Here is an 18474-nt window from a genome sequence, read left to right on the forward strand (position 1 = left end):
AATTTGGTATTTCCATCTTCTCAGAACACTTGATGAAGAACTGGGTGCAATTGAGTTTGAAGGTGATGAAGATGCGGAATTAGATGACTTGAAATGGGTGCATACCTGTCCTGAAGATTGTACATGCATTGAGGTGTGACCATGACGATGGGACAAAAACATACCTGTATATGTAGCGGTAAATGCAGTACTTTGATACTTTACGTTGAAACATTTTATAACAAAACGTGGAGGTTAACCTTGATGAACACGTTTTATTGCAAAACGTGGAGGTTAACCTTGATGAAAACTTTATATAACAAGACATGGAGGTTAACCTTGATGAACAAGTTTTATAGCAAAACGTGGAGGTTAACCTTGATGAACACTTTATATAACAAAAAGTGGAGGTTAACCTTGATGAACACTTTATATAACCAAACGTGGAGGTTAACCTTGATGAACAATTGTACAATTGGTTTTCATTGAAGAGCTGAATTGTTGATTTATTAATGTGATATCTATTTAACTTACTGCTAACTCGGTGGAGATTTATTAATGTGATAACTATTATCTTCCTGCTAACTCAGTGAAATCCTGTATACACATAAGGGGCCTACCTCCATCCGCAGCAATGACATGTATCGAGTACGCCGGTCCAGACTTCTCTCTATCAAGATGTTGAACAACTTTGATCACTCCGTTCTTGTCGATTGTAAACCACTTAAAATGATCTCCATCAAGTGAGTATCTGTAATGAATATGGAAATCATTCAAAGGTCAACTGTGAGTCCAAGGCATATCACAAACATTTTCCCGACAACAAATATATATATATACATTGATACGGTTTTGAGATTTGTACATATGACATTATTAAAGTTTAAGGTTTGCCCCCCATAGTTAGTCCACAAGCAACACGTAGGCCCACTTAGAGTATTAGATATGTCATAGTATGTGTAAGAGTAGGCCACTTCCCTAGTAATATCTGCGTTGTGTAAATAAATGAGCTTAGGTCCCTTTCATCTTTGCGCCACCCCCCAATTACTTCAGTGGGCATAATTGATCCCGCGCCCCATTTGGCATCCCTCCGTGTGTTGCGCTTTGGCTGCCAGCAGCATTAGCTGCCCTTAGTTCGCTCGAAATAGCCCAGTGACATGAGGTAGGCCTGAAAGCGGGGAGGAGCGCATGGTCAGGGTGTGGCAGAGTCGAGGAGCACGTCAGAGGCGGTGACGGGTAGGAGCAACAGCCAACCAGGGCTCGGAGGGCATGGTGTGATAGGGCGTGGCAAGACGCGTCTAGCAAGTGCTGGAAGGTTCGCTGGGCAAGGCTATATAAGCCTCTGCACAAAGCCCTTGAAAGGACGTGTTGGAGAGCACTGATGAGGATTTGTTGTTGGAGAACTCACGAGGACGCGCGTGCACACGACAGTATCGAGGACTTGGAAGCGCATTGTGACCATATGTTGAACTATTACATACGCAGCCACGCGAGTGATTAAATGCCAAAGCCAGCCCTACCGTTCGCCCTGTAATAATCCCATGCGTGCCAACGACACGCGGAGAGCTCCCGGCCGCTGTATTCATCTTCTTCGCGGTGCGAGTTGGGGACCGGAGAGCGAGCTGCCTGGACGCCATCCCTGGACGTGCTGATTTTCGTCTGCAAACCCCGTGCGAGTTAGTCTGAGTGTGAACGGGCCCGTTTGTCCAGGTGATAAGTACAAGACTGCTTAAGGACTGAACTGTGTCTTCTTCTGCTGAACCATTGTACATTGTGTAAATAAATTCTGTTCTTCCTTTCTTCCAAATTCGACCGTTTCTGTGATTTCCATCATTGGGTAATCGTGGCACGATTAAGAACCGCTTGGATCTGGTTTAGTCATTGATAACGGCTTGGGTCACGGGTTCGCTAACGCTCGGCGTATCCACCAACACCCATGAGTCGAGCGGGGCTTATTTCCTCGTTTCTGGGCAGCGCGGGTAATTAGGTATTAGTGATTAGTCCTACGACCCTACTTCGCGCTGTCCGGGAAGGACGTCATAGGTCCCGGGTCCCGTCGGCGAGTCATAGACAAGGGGACTAATCCCCCCTTGGTAAGGGGAAAAGGCCGGCACGGAGATCCGCAACAATATATATATATATTTATTTATATATATATATATATATATATATATATATATATATATATATATATATATACATATATATATATATATATATATATATACATACAGTCACGTGAAAAAGTAAGTACACCCCATGAAAAGTTTTGACTTTTTCAACATATTTTAACAAACAGCTATTTGATCTTCATTTCAACAATATTGACAGATAAAGGTGACATAATATAACAAATATCACGAAACATTTACATTTTGTAGTCCATTGTATAATTTAAATAAACATAAATGCAAATTTCGCATGTGGAAAAAGTAAGTACACCCCTACATTTATCACTACTTCAAATACCTAAAATTAGAATCAGGTGCACCAGCTCAGGTGCAAATGATTAGAACATCGTCAGAGAGGATCTTGGAGGAACCTGTCTTATTTAAACCTCAGACATTTAGTTTGGTTTGCTTTTTGTTGTTGAAGTGTGTGGCATCACCATGCCTAGATCAAAAGAGCTCTCTGAGGCCTTCAGAAAGGAGGTTATAGATGCCTATGAGTCTGGGAAGGGATTTAAAAAGATCTCCAAACAATTAGAAATCAATCATTCGTCTGTCCGGAAGATCATCTACAAGTAGAGAAGATTCCAAACAACTGCCAACTTGTTCAGGCCAGGCCGTCCCAGCAAATTCAGCCCGAGAGCAGACCGCAAGATGCTGAAAGAAGTCTCTAAGAACCCCAGAATGTCATCACGGGACCTACAATTAGCTCTTGCCGCTGTTGATGTCAAAGTGCACGAGTCTACCATTAGAAAGAGGCTGCACAAATTTGATCTACATGGGAGGTGTTCCAGGAGGAAACCTTTGCTGTCCAGAAAGAACATCAGGGCAAGACTAAAGTTTGCCAATGAACACCAAGGCAAAGCCCAGCACTTCTGGAACAATGTGCTTTGGACAGAGGAGTCAAAGGTAGAGCTATTTGGCCACAGTACCAGAAGACATGTTTAGCGAAAACCAAAGACAGCATTTGACCACAAGAACCTGATACCAACTGTAAAGCATGGTGGTGGAAACATTATGGTTTGGGGCAGCTTTGCTGCATCAGGGCCTGGGCAGCTGACCATCATAGAATCCACTATGAATTCTTCATTGTACCAGAGGGTGCTTGAGGATAATGTGAGGCCATCTGTCGGAAAGTTGAAGCTCAACCGAAGGTGGACCTTGCAATATGACAATGACCCTAAACATACCAGTAAATCCACCAAGGAATGGCTGAAAAGAAAGAAATGGAGGGTTCTGGAATGGCCAAGTCAAAGCCCGGATCTAAATCCCATCGAGATGTTGTGGGGGGATTTGAAACGAGCTGTGCATGCAAGAAACCGCTCAAACTTTGCACAGCTGAAATAATTCTGCATTTAGGAGTGGGCAAAAATTTCTCCCAGTCGATGTCAGAGACTGGTAGACAGTTATAAGAAACGCCTTCTTGAGGTTGTTTCTGCCAAAGGGGGCAATACCACCTATTAGAGCCAAGGGTGTACTTACTTTTTCCACATGTGAAATTTGCATTTATTTTTATTTAAATTATACAATGGACTACAAAATGTAAATGTTTCATGATATTTGTTATATTATATCACCTTTATCTATCAATATTGTTGAAATGAAGATCAAGTAGCTGTACGTTGATATATGTTGAAAAAGTCAAAACTTTACATGGGGTGTACTTACTTTTACACGTGACTGTATATATATATATATATATATATATATATATATATATATATATATATATATATATATATATATATATATATATATATATATATATCTACATATATATATATATATATATATATATATATATATATATATATTGTTACGGTTTTTAGAACCTTCACTAGTAAATTTTAGTAAATGCATCCCTTATAAATGTCCCCCTGTAAATATTCCCATCAATTGGCTTGTTAAAGATCGCACCCTAGTTAGTCCATGAACAACACGTAGCGAACCATAGGACCTCTTCGTAGTTATTTCATTATTATGTGTTTCAGTTAAGGATCTGTTCCCAGTAGTTGAATCTGCGTTGCATTAATGAAATAAGAGTAGGCTCCAAGGTTCCCTTCAAAAGCTGTGCGAGTGGTTTGCTATCTCCCCACAAGACGCCATTAGCCATGCGGTCAAACCGAGGAAGAAGGGGGGCGGAGCCGCCAGATCACGGGCGTGGCACGCCGACGCACCAACCGAGGCGGGGCGAGCGAGCCCCCACCAGCCAACCAGGGCTGACGAAAGACCATTGCGGGCGTGGCTCCATGAAGCGCGCATTGATTTGCAACACGCGTAATATAAGGGCGGGCGCGAAGCCTTTTTACAGTGAAGGTACGAATTGGGTGAGAAGGTGCAACCTGGATGAGAGAGTCGGTGAGAAGGCACGAGAGAGAGGTGATCCGGCAGATGAGGGAGGTACCAGGGGAGAAATACCGCTGGATCGTGAGGCAGAAGAGTGGGTCCGTGACGGCGACCACAATCCAATAGCCAACTGACATTGTCCGACCGTGTGTGTGAAAACGAATACGTGGAGCTGCCGCTGGCTGTTCGCCTCGAGCCCATAGCGTGGACTGGGGCCACCTTTGACACTGCGCACCGGCCCGTCCTACCCTCTCACCTGCACGGACCCTTCTTCTTAGTCCAGTGATTCCTGCCTGCTATTCCCTTGTCGTGTAAGTCTGTTGTCTGTTCTGTTTGTTGTCTGGGGTATAATATAAGACTGTTTTAAGGCTTGCCCTGTGTCTTCTTCTTCTTCTGTATGTTACTTTTGTCCCTCCTCTTCTTTGGTTTTGTAAATAATTAATAAATGTCTGTTATTTCTTTCCCTTTTGGTTTCATTCTTCCCCGATCGCTTTAGTCTTTTCCCTGATTGAATACCTGTGGCACGATTTGGCCAATGCTCGGAATCGGGTTTCGTCATTTGATAACGGCTCGAACCGCGGATTGATAAACTGCTCGGCAAATACCATCTTGTCCGTGGTTCGAGCGGTACTTGTCTCCCTGTTTTGCAGAGGGATTGGTAGACGTATTGGGAGAACACCTTGACCAATAACCCTGATCAATTCCACCCCGCAAAAGAGCGTTACAAGTACCAGGACGAGAGATGGCCAGCTTAACAGGCCAAGGGGATTAACCCCCCCTTGCTAAGGGGAGTGCCATCTCTGAGATCTGTAACAATTGGTAGTCAGGAGTTGGGATCTGGAACCTGGGACTAAATTTTATTTAGACCAAATTTTGGACACCAATTGTGCTATTGGCCGTAACAATTGGTGTCGAGGAGTGGGATTGGACCCGAACCAAATTTTTATCATCAAAAATAAAATTTGGTCAAAATTGGGAGCGGCCGAAATTTTAGTCGAACATCCAAATTAAATCGTGCCATGGATGGTCAAGGTGATCGGATTACGGTGGTGGAGATAGAAGAGGGTTTAGAGGCAACCCAGGACCCCAGAGGTGTAACAGTGGGAGTAATGCGGGAGGAAAGCAAAGAAGGTGCAGTAGCGGGGGTTGCAGGCGCACAATATGGCGGCACCTCGCACATGGCAGCGCCAACAAAGCCCGCTGTGCAAGCCGGGTTTTACATTGGGATGTCCTCGACTGAATGGAAAGCATACTTTGATGCACAAATGGAAAAATTGAGGTGTGGAAACGTGACTGAGGAATCCAGAAGGGCAATAAACATATGGGCCAAATCTCCAATGGGAAAGGAAATAAAAAGGATGAGGGAGGAATCCGGGGGTGATATTAAAAAAGTGAGGAAGGACATTGATCGCATGTTGAGCGGGAGAAGCACACGGGTACGCGATGAGGTAACGCGAGTCGAGGAGCGCGGGTTGAGCAAGTTGGAGCAAAGCACAGGTAACTGGACCGGGGTAGAGATCGCGACCTGTGGTATGGGGAAGCCGGCGACCACCGAGGTAGAAAAGGAAATTTTATTAGAGCCAGCGGTCGCCGAGGGAAAAGAAGATAAAGGAAGGGAATTAATTCTAATTGGCAAAGAAACCGAACCAATAGTGGAAATTGGGATTAAGCAGACGCCGGACTTAGAAAACCACTCATTGGAGGAAAAGATGGATAATGTGCAAAGTCCGTGCTCACATCACGATGCTGTGCTTAACCCAAATGAAAGTTTGCAGGTGTTGGAGCGAAGAAGAAGCAGCGCTCAGGTGAGTCGTGCTGTATATTGTGCGGGGAGATGTTGCAGGAGGATGTTTGGCGCAAAAAGAATTTTCGCGTGCTTGGGGTTGCGACGGCACCCGGGCGTTTGTGGAAGGTCCCTTGTGAGTGGTGTGGGTGGAAATGGTGCGCTTGTGGGGGAAAAGTGTGCGTCGGAGAGTGAGTGTGTGACAGAGTATGGGAGTGATACCGGGTGCGAGAGCGAATGCACGTCGGAGGGTATGTGCGAAACCGAGTGTACGGAGTGCGACACGGAGAGTGAGCTGGTTGTGGCGCGTGTGCAGGAGGGAACATCGGAGCGCGTGATGGGGAGTGTTGCAGAGGATGCAACCGGAGAGTGTGCGCAAGAGTTGGCACGAGAGTGTGCGGTGATGATTGGGTGTGCAGAAGAGTGCACACCCGTGATGAGTGTTACGGAGGACGTAACGGGCGAAGAAAGGTGTGGAACGAAGTGTGTGAACGATGAGTGTGCGCAAGAAGGTGTGCAAGAGGAGTGGTGTGTAACAGGGTGTGCGAATGGTGGAATGGATGCGCAAGAATGTGCGCGAGATTGTGTGGTGAGCGTTATGAGTAGACCGGAGTATGGAGCGAAAGAGAACGCATGAGCGAGTACAGTGGTAGAATGCGTGGGATGTACGAGAGGCACTGAGACACCTGGAGGTGTGAGTGTAAAAGGGGTCGCGTATGCATGTAAGCATGCGAGTAAAGCATCGACGTTAAACGGGATAGCGGTTAGACTGACGTTTGGCTGACGCGAGCTCCCGGTCCGTACCGGGCTTTGGGTATTGCGGGAGCCGGCGGGGATCGGTGCTGCGTCGCTCCTGTTCGGAGCATCGTGCACGATCCGGTCTGGGCCCTGCCCCGCACGGTCGAGTCCGGGCTTTGCCAGGCAAGGCGACCGGCCCGGTTCGAGGGAAGGTAGGAGGGATCGGAACGTCGCCCCCTTGTGGTGGTGGCGTTCCACCCGGGCAAGGTTGGCCCACCGCGCATGGGAGCGAAAGGCCCCGCGCCAGGATGGTGCTTTCAACCTTGGCCCAACCAAACCTCCTCCCCTGAGCCGAATGCCGGATGGACCCAACCTGCAGGAGACCAAACCACCCGTATGCATTGCGCGGCTTTGCGAAGCTGAGTTTTAATGATGTAATGACGCACCGAGGCTCAGAATAATGGACGAATAGGGGTAGGAAATTGATGATTGGCAAATTGGATTGGCAAATTTGATGGGCAATTTGATTGGCAAAAAAAAAAAATTTGGATGGGCAAAATTGATAATGGGAGACGCCCGATGTGGAGGGATGGCAACTCTGCCATCCCTCCCATCCACCCGGGCACATGAGCAATAGTTATGGGGTTTTGGCTGTGCAAACTAGCCTGGGAGGGTTAGGATAAAATGATAGGAATTTCGAGAAAGATGACCATAGGTAACGTTAGATTTAAGTAGCGACATTGTACCTGTAGGGGGGACGTAGCAGATTAGTGGATTATAATGACGTGGGATGTGCAATAGTACAAGGGAAGACAGGAAGCACGAAGTTAGAGGGAAAACCAGGTAGATCAGATGATGCAGTGTGTTTGTGGTGTGGTTTATTGAATGAGGCATTGCGTATGGAAGTTCTTGCTGGTGAGAATATTGAAATGAGGAATTGAGAGGCAATGCTCATGAATGATGCAGTGTGTGTGAAGGAGATGATTGAGCAGCGTATGGTGAAAAGTGTGATTGTGCATTGTATTGAGCGAATGCGCCTGGAGGAAAGACGGGTGCATGTGCCACCAAGTGTGCAAGCAGAGCACAGGTGAATAGAGAATGGTTGAATGGAATAGGTGGTCTGGAGTAAATGGAGCATGGAGCATGGAGTGTATGGAGAATGGTTGTGTGAAATATCTGGTATGGAATATATGGAGTATGGAATGGATGGTGTGGAGTGAGTAGTGTGGAATACGTGGAGTGGAGTGGTTGGTGCGAAAGGAGTGGATGGGGAAGATGGACCCCTTTCACGAATACCCGGGGAGGGTAGTTTAAGAGTCGGTAGAGGGTAGAGGTAAATTGTGGTTGGATATTGGCATCTGTGGTGCGTGTGGTAGAATGGTGGTTAGATGGGTGCATTAGTGAAGTGGAAATGGCTGGGCGTGTGGTCTGTTAGTGAGTGTGGTTAAATGGGCACTCCGCCACTGTTAGGATGTCGGCCAGGTGAGGCCGCAGGTGGGCTCTGGGAGCCAGTAGAGTTGTTCAGTGGGGCCCGACGATCCGGAGGACGGACCCGGGTAGCCCAGTGCCAGAGAGGGCACTGAGTGGGGAGAGCGCCAGAGGGCCTTCCCCAGGTAGATAGGTTAGGGTAAGGAGCAGGTAAGCTCGGAGGCAACTACAGTGGCAGAGGTGTGCAGGTGAGTAGACCTGCTGGTGAGCCACACGACCAAGCCCGGAAATTGTGCGAAGGCACAGGGAGTTGAATCGGGGGAGTGAGACCCCAAATTGGTGAGCACCACAGTTTGGTCAATGGGAGTTCGGTTTTTAGAACCGCATAGAGTAAAGTGGCCAATGGTTTTGCAGGGAAAGACCCCAGGTAGAGGAAAAATGTTATAGTCATTTAGAGGGTAGTTAGGATTGAATTCTCTTTGCACCATCTACATCCACTCACCAAGGTGACAAGACTCCACACCACCAGTTTTTGCAAATGTTTTGGAATGGTGAGACGCATCATGACGTGGGGGTGACATTGTGCTTGATTATTCCATCTCTTCATCCTTAGGAGGAATTGGAAAAGAGGGATTGATGAGAAATTGGGATTGTTGATGAATTTGGTGTTAGGGGAGATATGGGGAAGACGAGACGATAGTGACGAATTTGTAAATGTGTAGAGTTGTGTAAATACGGGGTAAGGGCAAGGGTAGGGTAGGTGACAGGGGGGTGACGTACGATAGGGACGAGCTTTCACCGCTCGCTCCCATGCGCACCTCACCTCTGCATTGCCTTGTTTTGATGTGTACCCTTGTGACCTTGCTCCGATGCTTGCTGTGTCCTTTCCTTCCCCACTCATGACTTGTTATTTTGGGTCCGGGGGGGGGGGGGGGGGGGAGTGTGCAGGTAGCCGCATTTGTGTGCCCGAGCCGCCGCTGCACAGCCTGCCTGGATCGATACACCACCTTATGGACCGCATGACTTGCGGCCTAGCAGCACCATATGGACCACACGCTTCTGTGGCTAAGCACCACACCCTTATGGACCCCACGTGTTGGGGCCTGGCCCCTCTGCTGGAACCGGCCATGATGGCCAGAGAAGAGTTGGCTTGCGGACCACGGTGAGGTGGCCCATTTTGCCCTACAGGTGGACCACCCATAGTTGGCCCCTGTGGGCCCTAAATAAAAATGGACGCGTTTTGTGCCTTTTTATTATTGTCAAATAGGCAGCAAGCCACAAGAAAGGACAACACCAGGAAGAAACATCGGCCAGCAGAGCAGGGGGAGCAGAAACCAGAACAACCGGTCAACAGTTTGTGTTGTTTTTATTGAAATGTGTGTGCAATGAGCACTGGATGGTGCTTTGGTGTTTTTCTGGTGCTGATCGGTGATTTGGTGCTTTGTGATGCTCTTGGGCTCGGGGGTGCACTGCAATATCAATTGTGCATCCCCGGGCACTTGAGTATGGTGTATCGGTGCAGTGCAGTGCATACTCTTCCTCTTTTTCAGATCTTTTCTTTTTGTCTTCCAAAATGACAGGTCCTGGGTTGCCGTGTAAATACAAATAGTGTCTTGTAAATAATGCTCCCCACCGGCTTTATGTATAGTTTGAGAATAAATCCGTAATTCGGTTATTCTGTGGGCGTGAGTCTGTTAGGTAGGATGCAACGTAGCAGGCGGGACATACGTAGTTGTTTTAAAACTGTCGCACTCAAGGGTAAGGTTTATAGTAGAGGGCTACTACACCTGAGTGTCACATTAAGTAAAGTTAGTTTGGGTTGAGACGACCCTAGAGGAAAAACGGGTGCTGTGTTATGGTTTTTAGAACCTTCACTCGTAAATGTTTCCCTTATAAATGTTCCCCTGTAAATATTCCCATCAATTGGCTTTTTTTTTTTTCTTTTTTTTTTTTGTATACAAGATCGAGGCTCGTGAAAGAGCTAAGAGCTCGTGTTAAAGATCGCACCCTAGTTAGTCCATGAACAACACGTAGCGAACCATAGGACCTCTTCGTAGTTATTTCATTATAATGTGTTTCAGTTAAGGATCTGTTCCCAGTCGTTGAATCTGCGTTGCATTAATGAAATAAGAGTAGGCTCCAAGGTTCCCTTCAAAAGCGGTGCGAGTGGTTTGCTATCTCCCCACAAGACGCCATTAGCCATGCGGTCAAACCGAGGAAGAAGGGGGGCGGAGCCGCCAGATCACGGGCGTGGCACGCCGACGCACCACCCGAGGCGGGGCGAGCGAGCCCCCACCAGCCAACCAGGGCTGACGAAAGACCATCGCGGGCATGGCTCCATGAAGCGCGCATTGATTTGCAACACGCGTAATATAAGGGCGGGCACGAAGCCTTTTTACAGAGAAGGTACGAGTTGGGTGAGAAGGTGCAACCTGAATGAGAGAGTCGGTGAGAAGGCAAGAGAGAGATAGGTGAGCCGGCAGATGAGGGAGGTACCAGGGGAGAAATACCGCTGGATCGTGAGGCAGAAGAGTGGGTCCATGACGGCGACCACAATCCAATAGTCAACTGACATTGTCCGACCGTGTGTGTGAAAACGAATACGTGGAGCTGGTTTGTCATATATGTTTGTCTTGGTTTGTCGAATACGTGGTTTGTCAAAGAGGGCCAAGTGGTAAGAGGTGGAAAGAAGAGGAGGAGGAGGAGGAGGAGGAGGTGGAAAGCAAGAGGGCTGTCAGATGCTTGTGATTGGCAGGTGGTGGCAGACCTAAAGCCACAATTGGTATTCCCAGAGGAGATCTGTGTGACAAGGTTGCGGCCTGACATTGTCATTTGGTCAGGTGCAACAAGACAGGTCATCTTAGGGGAATTGTCGGTACCTTGGGAAGAGAACATGGAGGAGGTGCACAAGAGGAAGAGAGGAAAGTACAGTGAGCTGGAGGCAGAGTGCCGGGAGAAGGGTTGGCGAGTTTCGTGTCAGCCATTTGAGGTGGGGTGTAGAAGGTATATTGGCAATTCCTTTTCTGCATTTTTTGCTAGGCTGGGAGTGTGTGGGACAGACGAAGGAGGATGTGTGACAAGGTGGCCCAGGTTGCCTTGAAAGGCTCATTTTGGATATGGAGGAAGTTTATGGAGGCACGTCGAACGGTGTAGGTTGGTTGTGCGTGGTTTATTATTATTTTATTTTTTTTGTCACCTTTGTTTATGTTTATTATTTGTGAATACTATTATTATTTCTTATTTTGTGTATATGAGTGAGTGGGTGAGGGTGGGTGTTTTTTCATGAATTCATTTTTGCATGAGTGTGTGTTTTTGTATGTTGAGTGGTGTATGTTGTAAGGGTAGGTGGTTGGTTGGTTGGTGTTGTGTGTGTGTATGTGTGTGTATGTGTGTGTATGGGTGTGTATGTGTGTGTATGAATGATCTGGTGTGTTTTGTTGGTGAGTGGTGAAGGGTATAAAGGTGGGTGTTTGAGTGTTCCACCATGTTTGTTTGGTGCTGTGGATTCTGGATGCGGAGGTGCTGTTGTTGTTGTAGTCTGCGTTTGCACTGGCTGGGGGTGGGGGTATATACGTATCCAGGTGTAGTTGCTGCATGTGGATGTGTATGTGACCTGCTGGCCCACCTTAGCTGACCGTATCGAGGTTGAAGGGCCGAAACGGGATGATGCTGAGGACCTTGACTGAGGACCCGGTCAGTGCGGCACACATGTGACCAGGTGTGTTTTGAACTTATACACATATATATATATATATATATATGTAGGTGTAAATATATATATACATATATATATATATATATATATATATATATATATATATATATATATATATATATATATATATATATATATATATATATATATATATATATATATATTGTTACGGTTTTTAGAACCTTCACTAGTAAATTTTAGTAAATGTTTCCCTTATATATGTTCCCCTGTAAATATCCCTATCAATTGGCTTGTTAAATATCGCACCCTAGTTAGTCCATGTACAACACGTAGCGAACCATAGGACCTCTTCGTAGTTATTTCATTATTATGCGTTTCAGTTAAGGACCTGTTCCCAATAGTTGAATCTGCATTGCATTAATCAAATAAGATAGGCCCCTTTAAATTTCCCCAATCGCCTCACCCACGTCTCCGCAAAGTAACGGTCGAGCCCCCAATCGCCTCACCCACGTCTCTGCAAAGTAACGGTCAAGCAGCGTTCGCTGCTCCTTGCCTTGATGCAGTTGTTGGCCCCAAACTGCCATTAGCCATGCGGTCAAGCCGAGGAAGGAGGGGGCAGAGCCGCCAGAACAAGGTGTGGCACGTCGACTCGTCATCGGAGTCAGCAAGCCCTTACCGACCAACCAGGGCTGGTGAGGTACCATCGCGGGCGTGGCTCTATGAAGCGCGCATTGATTCCAACACACATAATATAAGCGCGAGCGCGAAGCCTTTTGAGAGAGAGACGTGATCCGGCAGATGAGGGAGGTACCAGGCGAGCATACCGCTGGATCGTGAGGCAGAAGAGTGGGTCCGTGACGGCGACAACAATACAGTAGTCAATTGACATTGTCCGACCGTGTGTGAAACCGAATACGTGAAGCTGCCGCTGGCTGTTCGCTTCCAGCCCGGAGCGTGGACCTGGAGCGGACCCCCTTGCTATGCCTCTACCCGAACCTTTCAGCCCTGCTGTCCCACCTGGACCCTTCTCCTTCGTCCAGTCATTCCTGCCTGCTATTCCCCTTTCGTGTAAGTCTGTTTGTCTGTCTGGGGCATTGATAATATAAGACTGCTTAAGGCTGCCCTGTGTATCTTCTTCTTCTTCTTCTTCTTCTGTATATTACTTGCGTTCCTCCTCTTCTTTGGTTTTGTAAATAATTAATAAATGTCTGTTATTTCTTACCTTTGGTTTTTTCTTTCCCCCGATCACTTTCGTCCTGTCTCCAATTGAGTACATGTGGCACGATTTGGCCAACGCTCAGAATCGGGTTTGTCAATTGCTAACGGCTCGAGCCGCGGATTGCTAAACCGCTCGGCAAATACCATCTTGTCCGTGGTTCGAGCGGTACTTGTCTCCCTGCTTTGCGGAGGGATTGGTAAAGGTATTCGGGAGAACACCTTGACCAATAACCCTGATCAATTCCACGCCGCAAAGGAGCGTTACAAGTACCAGGACTAGAGACGGCCAGCTTAACAGGCCAAGGGGATTAACCCCCACTTGCTAAGGGGAGTGCCGTCTCTGAGATCCATATCAATATATATATATATATATATATATATATATATATATATATATATATATATATATATATATATATATATATATATATATATATATAACATTATAATAGCCGTAGATGATTCTGTCTGTTGGACGTCTGTCCGGGGTGTGGCTTACTCGGTTTGCAGAGTAGCTCCACCCATAGCTCCACCCATTCTGGGAGAGGCTTCATATAAACAAATATCCACCATTTTATTAACTCGCATAGCTTTGAGGCCTGTTTTGTAGGCCCGTGGTGTCTTGCTCTCCCAGTTTTATTTCAAATCAAATTCGATATATCATTTCATTTTTCACAGTCGCTAACATAGTTTTAGACTCGGTTGAAAAAAAACGGGAAGAAAATCCGATGAAAGTTTCCGTTTATAGAAGAAATGAATTCTCAAAGGCCTGTAACTTCAAGGCCATTGAGTCTCTCTCACGCCTTTATCTCCAATCTAACTCACCATCTGATTTCATTTTTATCGATGGTTTTAGACTCGGTGTCAGCAATAATTGAGAACATTCCACACACGCGGGAAAATGCAGATATATTTTTTAAAAATCGCGTCATGATCTATCATACACCGCCCAACATGACACCGACGGCAACATGTCGACGTATATTAAAAATTCGCTTTTGCTTTTCCGTTAAGATATATTACTTTTTCGTTTGATGACAGTCGTCACAAAAACGTCAACAATGATGCCGACATATATTTCTTCGTTTTTATTTCATTCAACATTATTAGCCGGAAGTAAAATATGTTTCAGGAAATTACCGAGAGATATTTCTTCGTTTTTTTTATTAGTTATGTGCGCATACGCTTTAAATAGGTTTATTTGAAATCTTTAATTTTCCACAATATAATTTACTTGCCATTTATCATTTGATGATTACGAGACATTTCCTCTTGAGGATCGCGACAATTCATGCGCTGCGTGGAAACTTCTATTTCCAAAATGAATGAGACGATCGATGAAGAACGCAGACTTGAACAGGATGTAGCAAGAAAACGAATGAGACGGGCGAACGAGTCCATCGACGAACGTCAATGCAAACTTGAACATGATGGAGCAAGAAAAAGAACGAGACGGGAGAAAAACGAGAGAAACGAGACGAGGCAAAGCCGATTGGAGAGGCGAGTGAGGAGCGATTGGAGAGGAGTGTGAGGAGCGATTGGAGAGGCGAGTGAGGAGCGATTGGAGAGGCGTGAGGAGCGATTGGAGAGGCGAGTGAGGAGCGATTGGAGGGGAGTGTGAGGCGCGATTGGAGAGGAGTGTGAGGCGCGATTGGAGAGGAGTGTGAGGCGCGATTGGAGAGGAGTGTGAGGCGCGATTGGAGAGGAGTGTGAGGCGCGATTGGAGAGGAGTGTGAGGAGCGATTGGAGAGGAGTGTGAGGGGCGATAGGAGAGTGAGGGGCGATAGGAGAGTGAGGGGCGATAGGAGATGAGTGTGAGGTGCGATTGGAGAGGAGTGTGAGGCGCGATTGGAGAGGAGTGTGAGGCGCGATTGGAGAGGAGTGTGAGGCGCGATTGGAGAGGAGTGTGAGGCACGATTGGAGAGGAGTGTGAGGAGCAATTGGAGAGGTGAGGGATTCAAGAGGAGAGTGAGGAGCAATTGGAGGGGAGTGTGAGGCGCGATTGGAGAGGAGTGTGAGGCACGATTGGAGAGGAGTGTGAGGCACGATTGGAGAGGAGTGTGAGGCACGATTGGAGAGGAGTGTGAGGTGCGATTGGAGAGGAGTGTGAGGCGCGATTGGAGAGGAGTGTGAGGCGTGATTGGAGAGGAGTTTGAGGCGTGATTGGAGAGGAGTTTGAGGCGTGATTGGAGAGGAGTGTGAGGTGCGATTGGAGAGGAGTGTGAGGCACGATTTGAGAGGAGTGTGAGGAGTGATTGGAGATGAGTGTGAGGTGCGATTGGAGAGGAGTGTGAGGCGCGATTGGAGAGGAGTGTGAGGCGCGATTGGAGAGGAGTGAGGCGCGATTGGAGAGGAGTGAGGCGCGATTGGAGAGGAGTGTGAGGCGCGATTGGAGAGGAGTGTGAGGCGCGATTGGAGAGGAGTGTGAGGCGCGATTGGAGAGGAGTGTGAGGCGCGATTGGAGAGGAGTGTGAGGCGCGATTGGAGAGGAGTGTGAGGCGCGATTGGAGAGGAGTGTGAGGCGCGATTGGAGAGGAGTGTGAGGCGCGATTGGAGAGGAGTGTGAGGCGCGATTGGAGAGGAGTGTGAGGCGCGATTGGAGAGGAGTGTGAGGCGCGATTGGAGAGGAGTGTGAGGCGCGATTGGAGAGGAGTGTGAGGCGCGATTGGAGAGGAGTGTGAGGGATTGGAGAGGAGTGTGAGGGATTGGAGAGGAGTGTGAGGGATTGGAGTGGAGTGTGAGGGATTGGAGAGGAGTGTGAGGGATTGGAGAGGAGTGTGAGGGATTGGAGAGGAGTGTGAGGGATTGGAGAGGAGTGTGAGGGATTGGAGAGGAGAGAAATGTGAGGGATTGGAGAGGAGAGGAATGTGAGGGATTGGAGAGGAGAGGAATGTGAGGGATTGGAGAGGAGAGGAATGTGAGGGATTGGAGAGGAGAGGAGTGAGGGATTGGAGAGGAGTGTGAGGGATTGGAGAGGTGAGGGATTGGAGAGGTGAGGGGTGTCAGGTGGAGAGAGGAGAGTGTCAGGTGGAGAGAGGAGAGTGTCAGGTGGAGATAGGAGAGTGTCAGGTGGAGAGAGGAGAGTGTCAGGTGGAGAAAGGAGAGTGTCAGGTGGAGAGAGGAGAGTGTCAGGTGGAGAGGAGTGAGGGGTCACATATAATGTGAAATAAATAAATTGTGTTCATTACACCATTTCTGGATCTGATGACTTGCCAGTAACCATTTTGTAAAAATGAATGTGCAGCATCTAACTCAATATGTCGAAATGTCACACACGTCCATGCCCGTGGGATTCCCACGGGTGACCCCACTAGTATATATATATTTATATATATATATATAACTGTGAGAAATAGTAGAAACTCCACAGCACGAGCAGGGCGTCTCATTTGCATTAAATAAATAATCAGGAGATTAAATCGGACGCGGACGTAGTTTCAGGACGTCGATCTTTAATTTTCGACAAGCTTTCGACCAACAAAGGTCTTCTTCTTAGTCGTCCCCAAGTTCAACGGAAATTCGTTGATTTAAACGAACGTTCGTTAAGAAACAAGTACAAAAAGTTTTAATTAAAACAAAAGCCGCGTCGATGTTACACAATGCCTAGATGCAGCTGTGCCTATAACGTCGATGTTATAGTCACAGGACATTCCTATTGATTCGATGACTTGATGTTATTTTTGTGCAAAGTGAAAATATATCTCGGCAATTTCCCGTGTGTGGCGACGAATTTTTAATATATCTCGGCATTTTCCCGTCTGTTATTTCAGGCGGTGTATGACTGACCATGCCGTGATTGTAAAAAAATATATCTCGGCAATTTCCCGTGTGTAGCGACACGTGAACGAAGCTATGCTCCTCTCTCCACATTATTGTGACGACGTATAAATTAAATATTTCATCGTGACGATTGTCATCAAATGGACGAATTTTTAATGTATCTCGGCATTTTCCCGTCTGTTATTTCGGGCGGTGTATGACTGACCATGCCGCGATTTAAAAAAAAAATATCTCAATGGACTTGAAGTTACAGGCCTTTGAGAATTCATTTCGTTCTATAAAGGGCAACTTTCATCGGATTTTCTTCACGTTTTTTTTCAACCGAGTCTACAACTATGTTAGCGACTGTGAAAAATGAAATGATATATCGAATTTGATTTGAAAGAAAACTGTGTGAGAGAGCAAGACACCACGGGCCTACAAAACAGGCCTCAAAGCTATGCGAGTTAATAAAATGGTGGATATTTGTTTATATGAAGCCTCTCCCACAATGGGTGGAGCTATGGTTCCCAGAATGGGTGGAGCTTTGAGGTTTTGTCTTCTCTGCAAGAACAACAACAAGAAGAAGAAGAACAAGAAGAAAAACAACAACAACAGCAGAGGGCACTCTATGAGCAGCGTCTGCGACGCGGCTAAAAAGAAGATTTCATTCAGAGCACAATACTTGCACAATCCACCCCTCCCCAAACTAAAAATATTACCATGAATACATCAAAGTGTCCATTTCATCAAAATTAATATTGACCATCTTAATCAAAGCTCGGGTCAATCGGATTAAAACTGATAATTTTCCAGATGAAAACATGATTTTAGGAGTTTGACCTTTGACCTTTTGACCCCTAAAATAGTTTGTTTTTCAGTTCCGTGATGAACGATGGAATTGAACTTTCATTTTCAAGTAACTACGATGAAAATTCACGATTGACGGTTGTGTTGTTCTCACTGTTGTAGTTTCTATTCCCCTGGTTGTTGAGTGAATTGGTTGGGTGGTTGTGTTGTTCTCACTGTTGTAGTTTCTATTCCCCTGGTTGTTGAGTGAATTGGTTGGGTGGTTGTGTTGTTCTCACTGTTGTAGTTTCTATTCCCCTGGTTGTTGAGTGAATTGGTTGGGTGGTTGTGTTGTTCTCACTGTTGTAGTTTCTATTCCGCTGGTTGTTGAGTGAATTGGTAGGGTGGTTGTGTTGTTGTCACTGTTGTAGTTTCTATTCCCCTGGTTGTTGAGTGAATTGGTTGGGTGGTTGTGTTGTTCTCACTGTTGTAGTTTCTATTCCCCTGGTTGTTGAGTGAATTGGTTGGGTGGTTGTGTTGTTCTCACTGTTGTAGTTTCTATTCCCCTGGTTGTTGAGTGATTTGTTTGG

General features: G+C 46.6%; 1 protein-coding gene across 2 annotated transcripts in view; it reads right to left on the reverse strand.

Annotated features, from left to right (window-relative positions):
• LOC137422091 (cadherin-17-like) overlaps positions 1-18474 on the reverse strand; it is a 327803-nt gene that overhangs the window by 31274 nt on the left and 278055 nt on the right. For both annotated transcript variants that reach the window (XM_068108842.2, XM_068108841.2), the window contains exon 14: positions 600-730. In XM_068108842.2, the coding sequence (XP_067964943.2) occupies positions 600-730 (131 nt within the window). The remainder of the gene's footprint in view (positions 1-599; positions 731-18474) is intronic.

This window comes from Myxine glutinosa, chromosome 2, assembly GCF_964187855.1.
Source record: "Myxine glutinosa chromosome 2, kmMyxGlut1.1, whole genome shotgun sequence".
NCBI lineage: Eukaryota > Metazoa > Chordata > Myxini > Myxiniformes > Myxinidae > Myxine > Myxine glutinosa.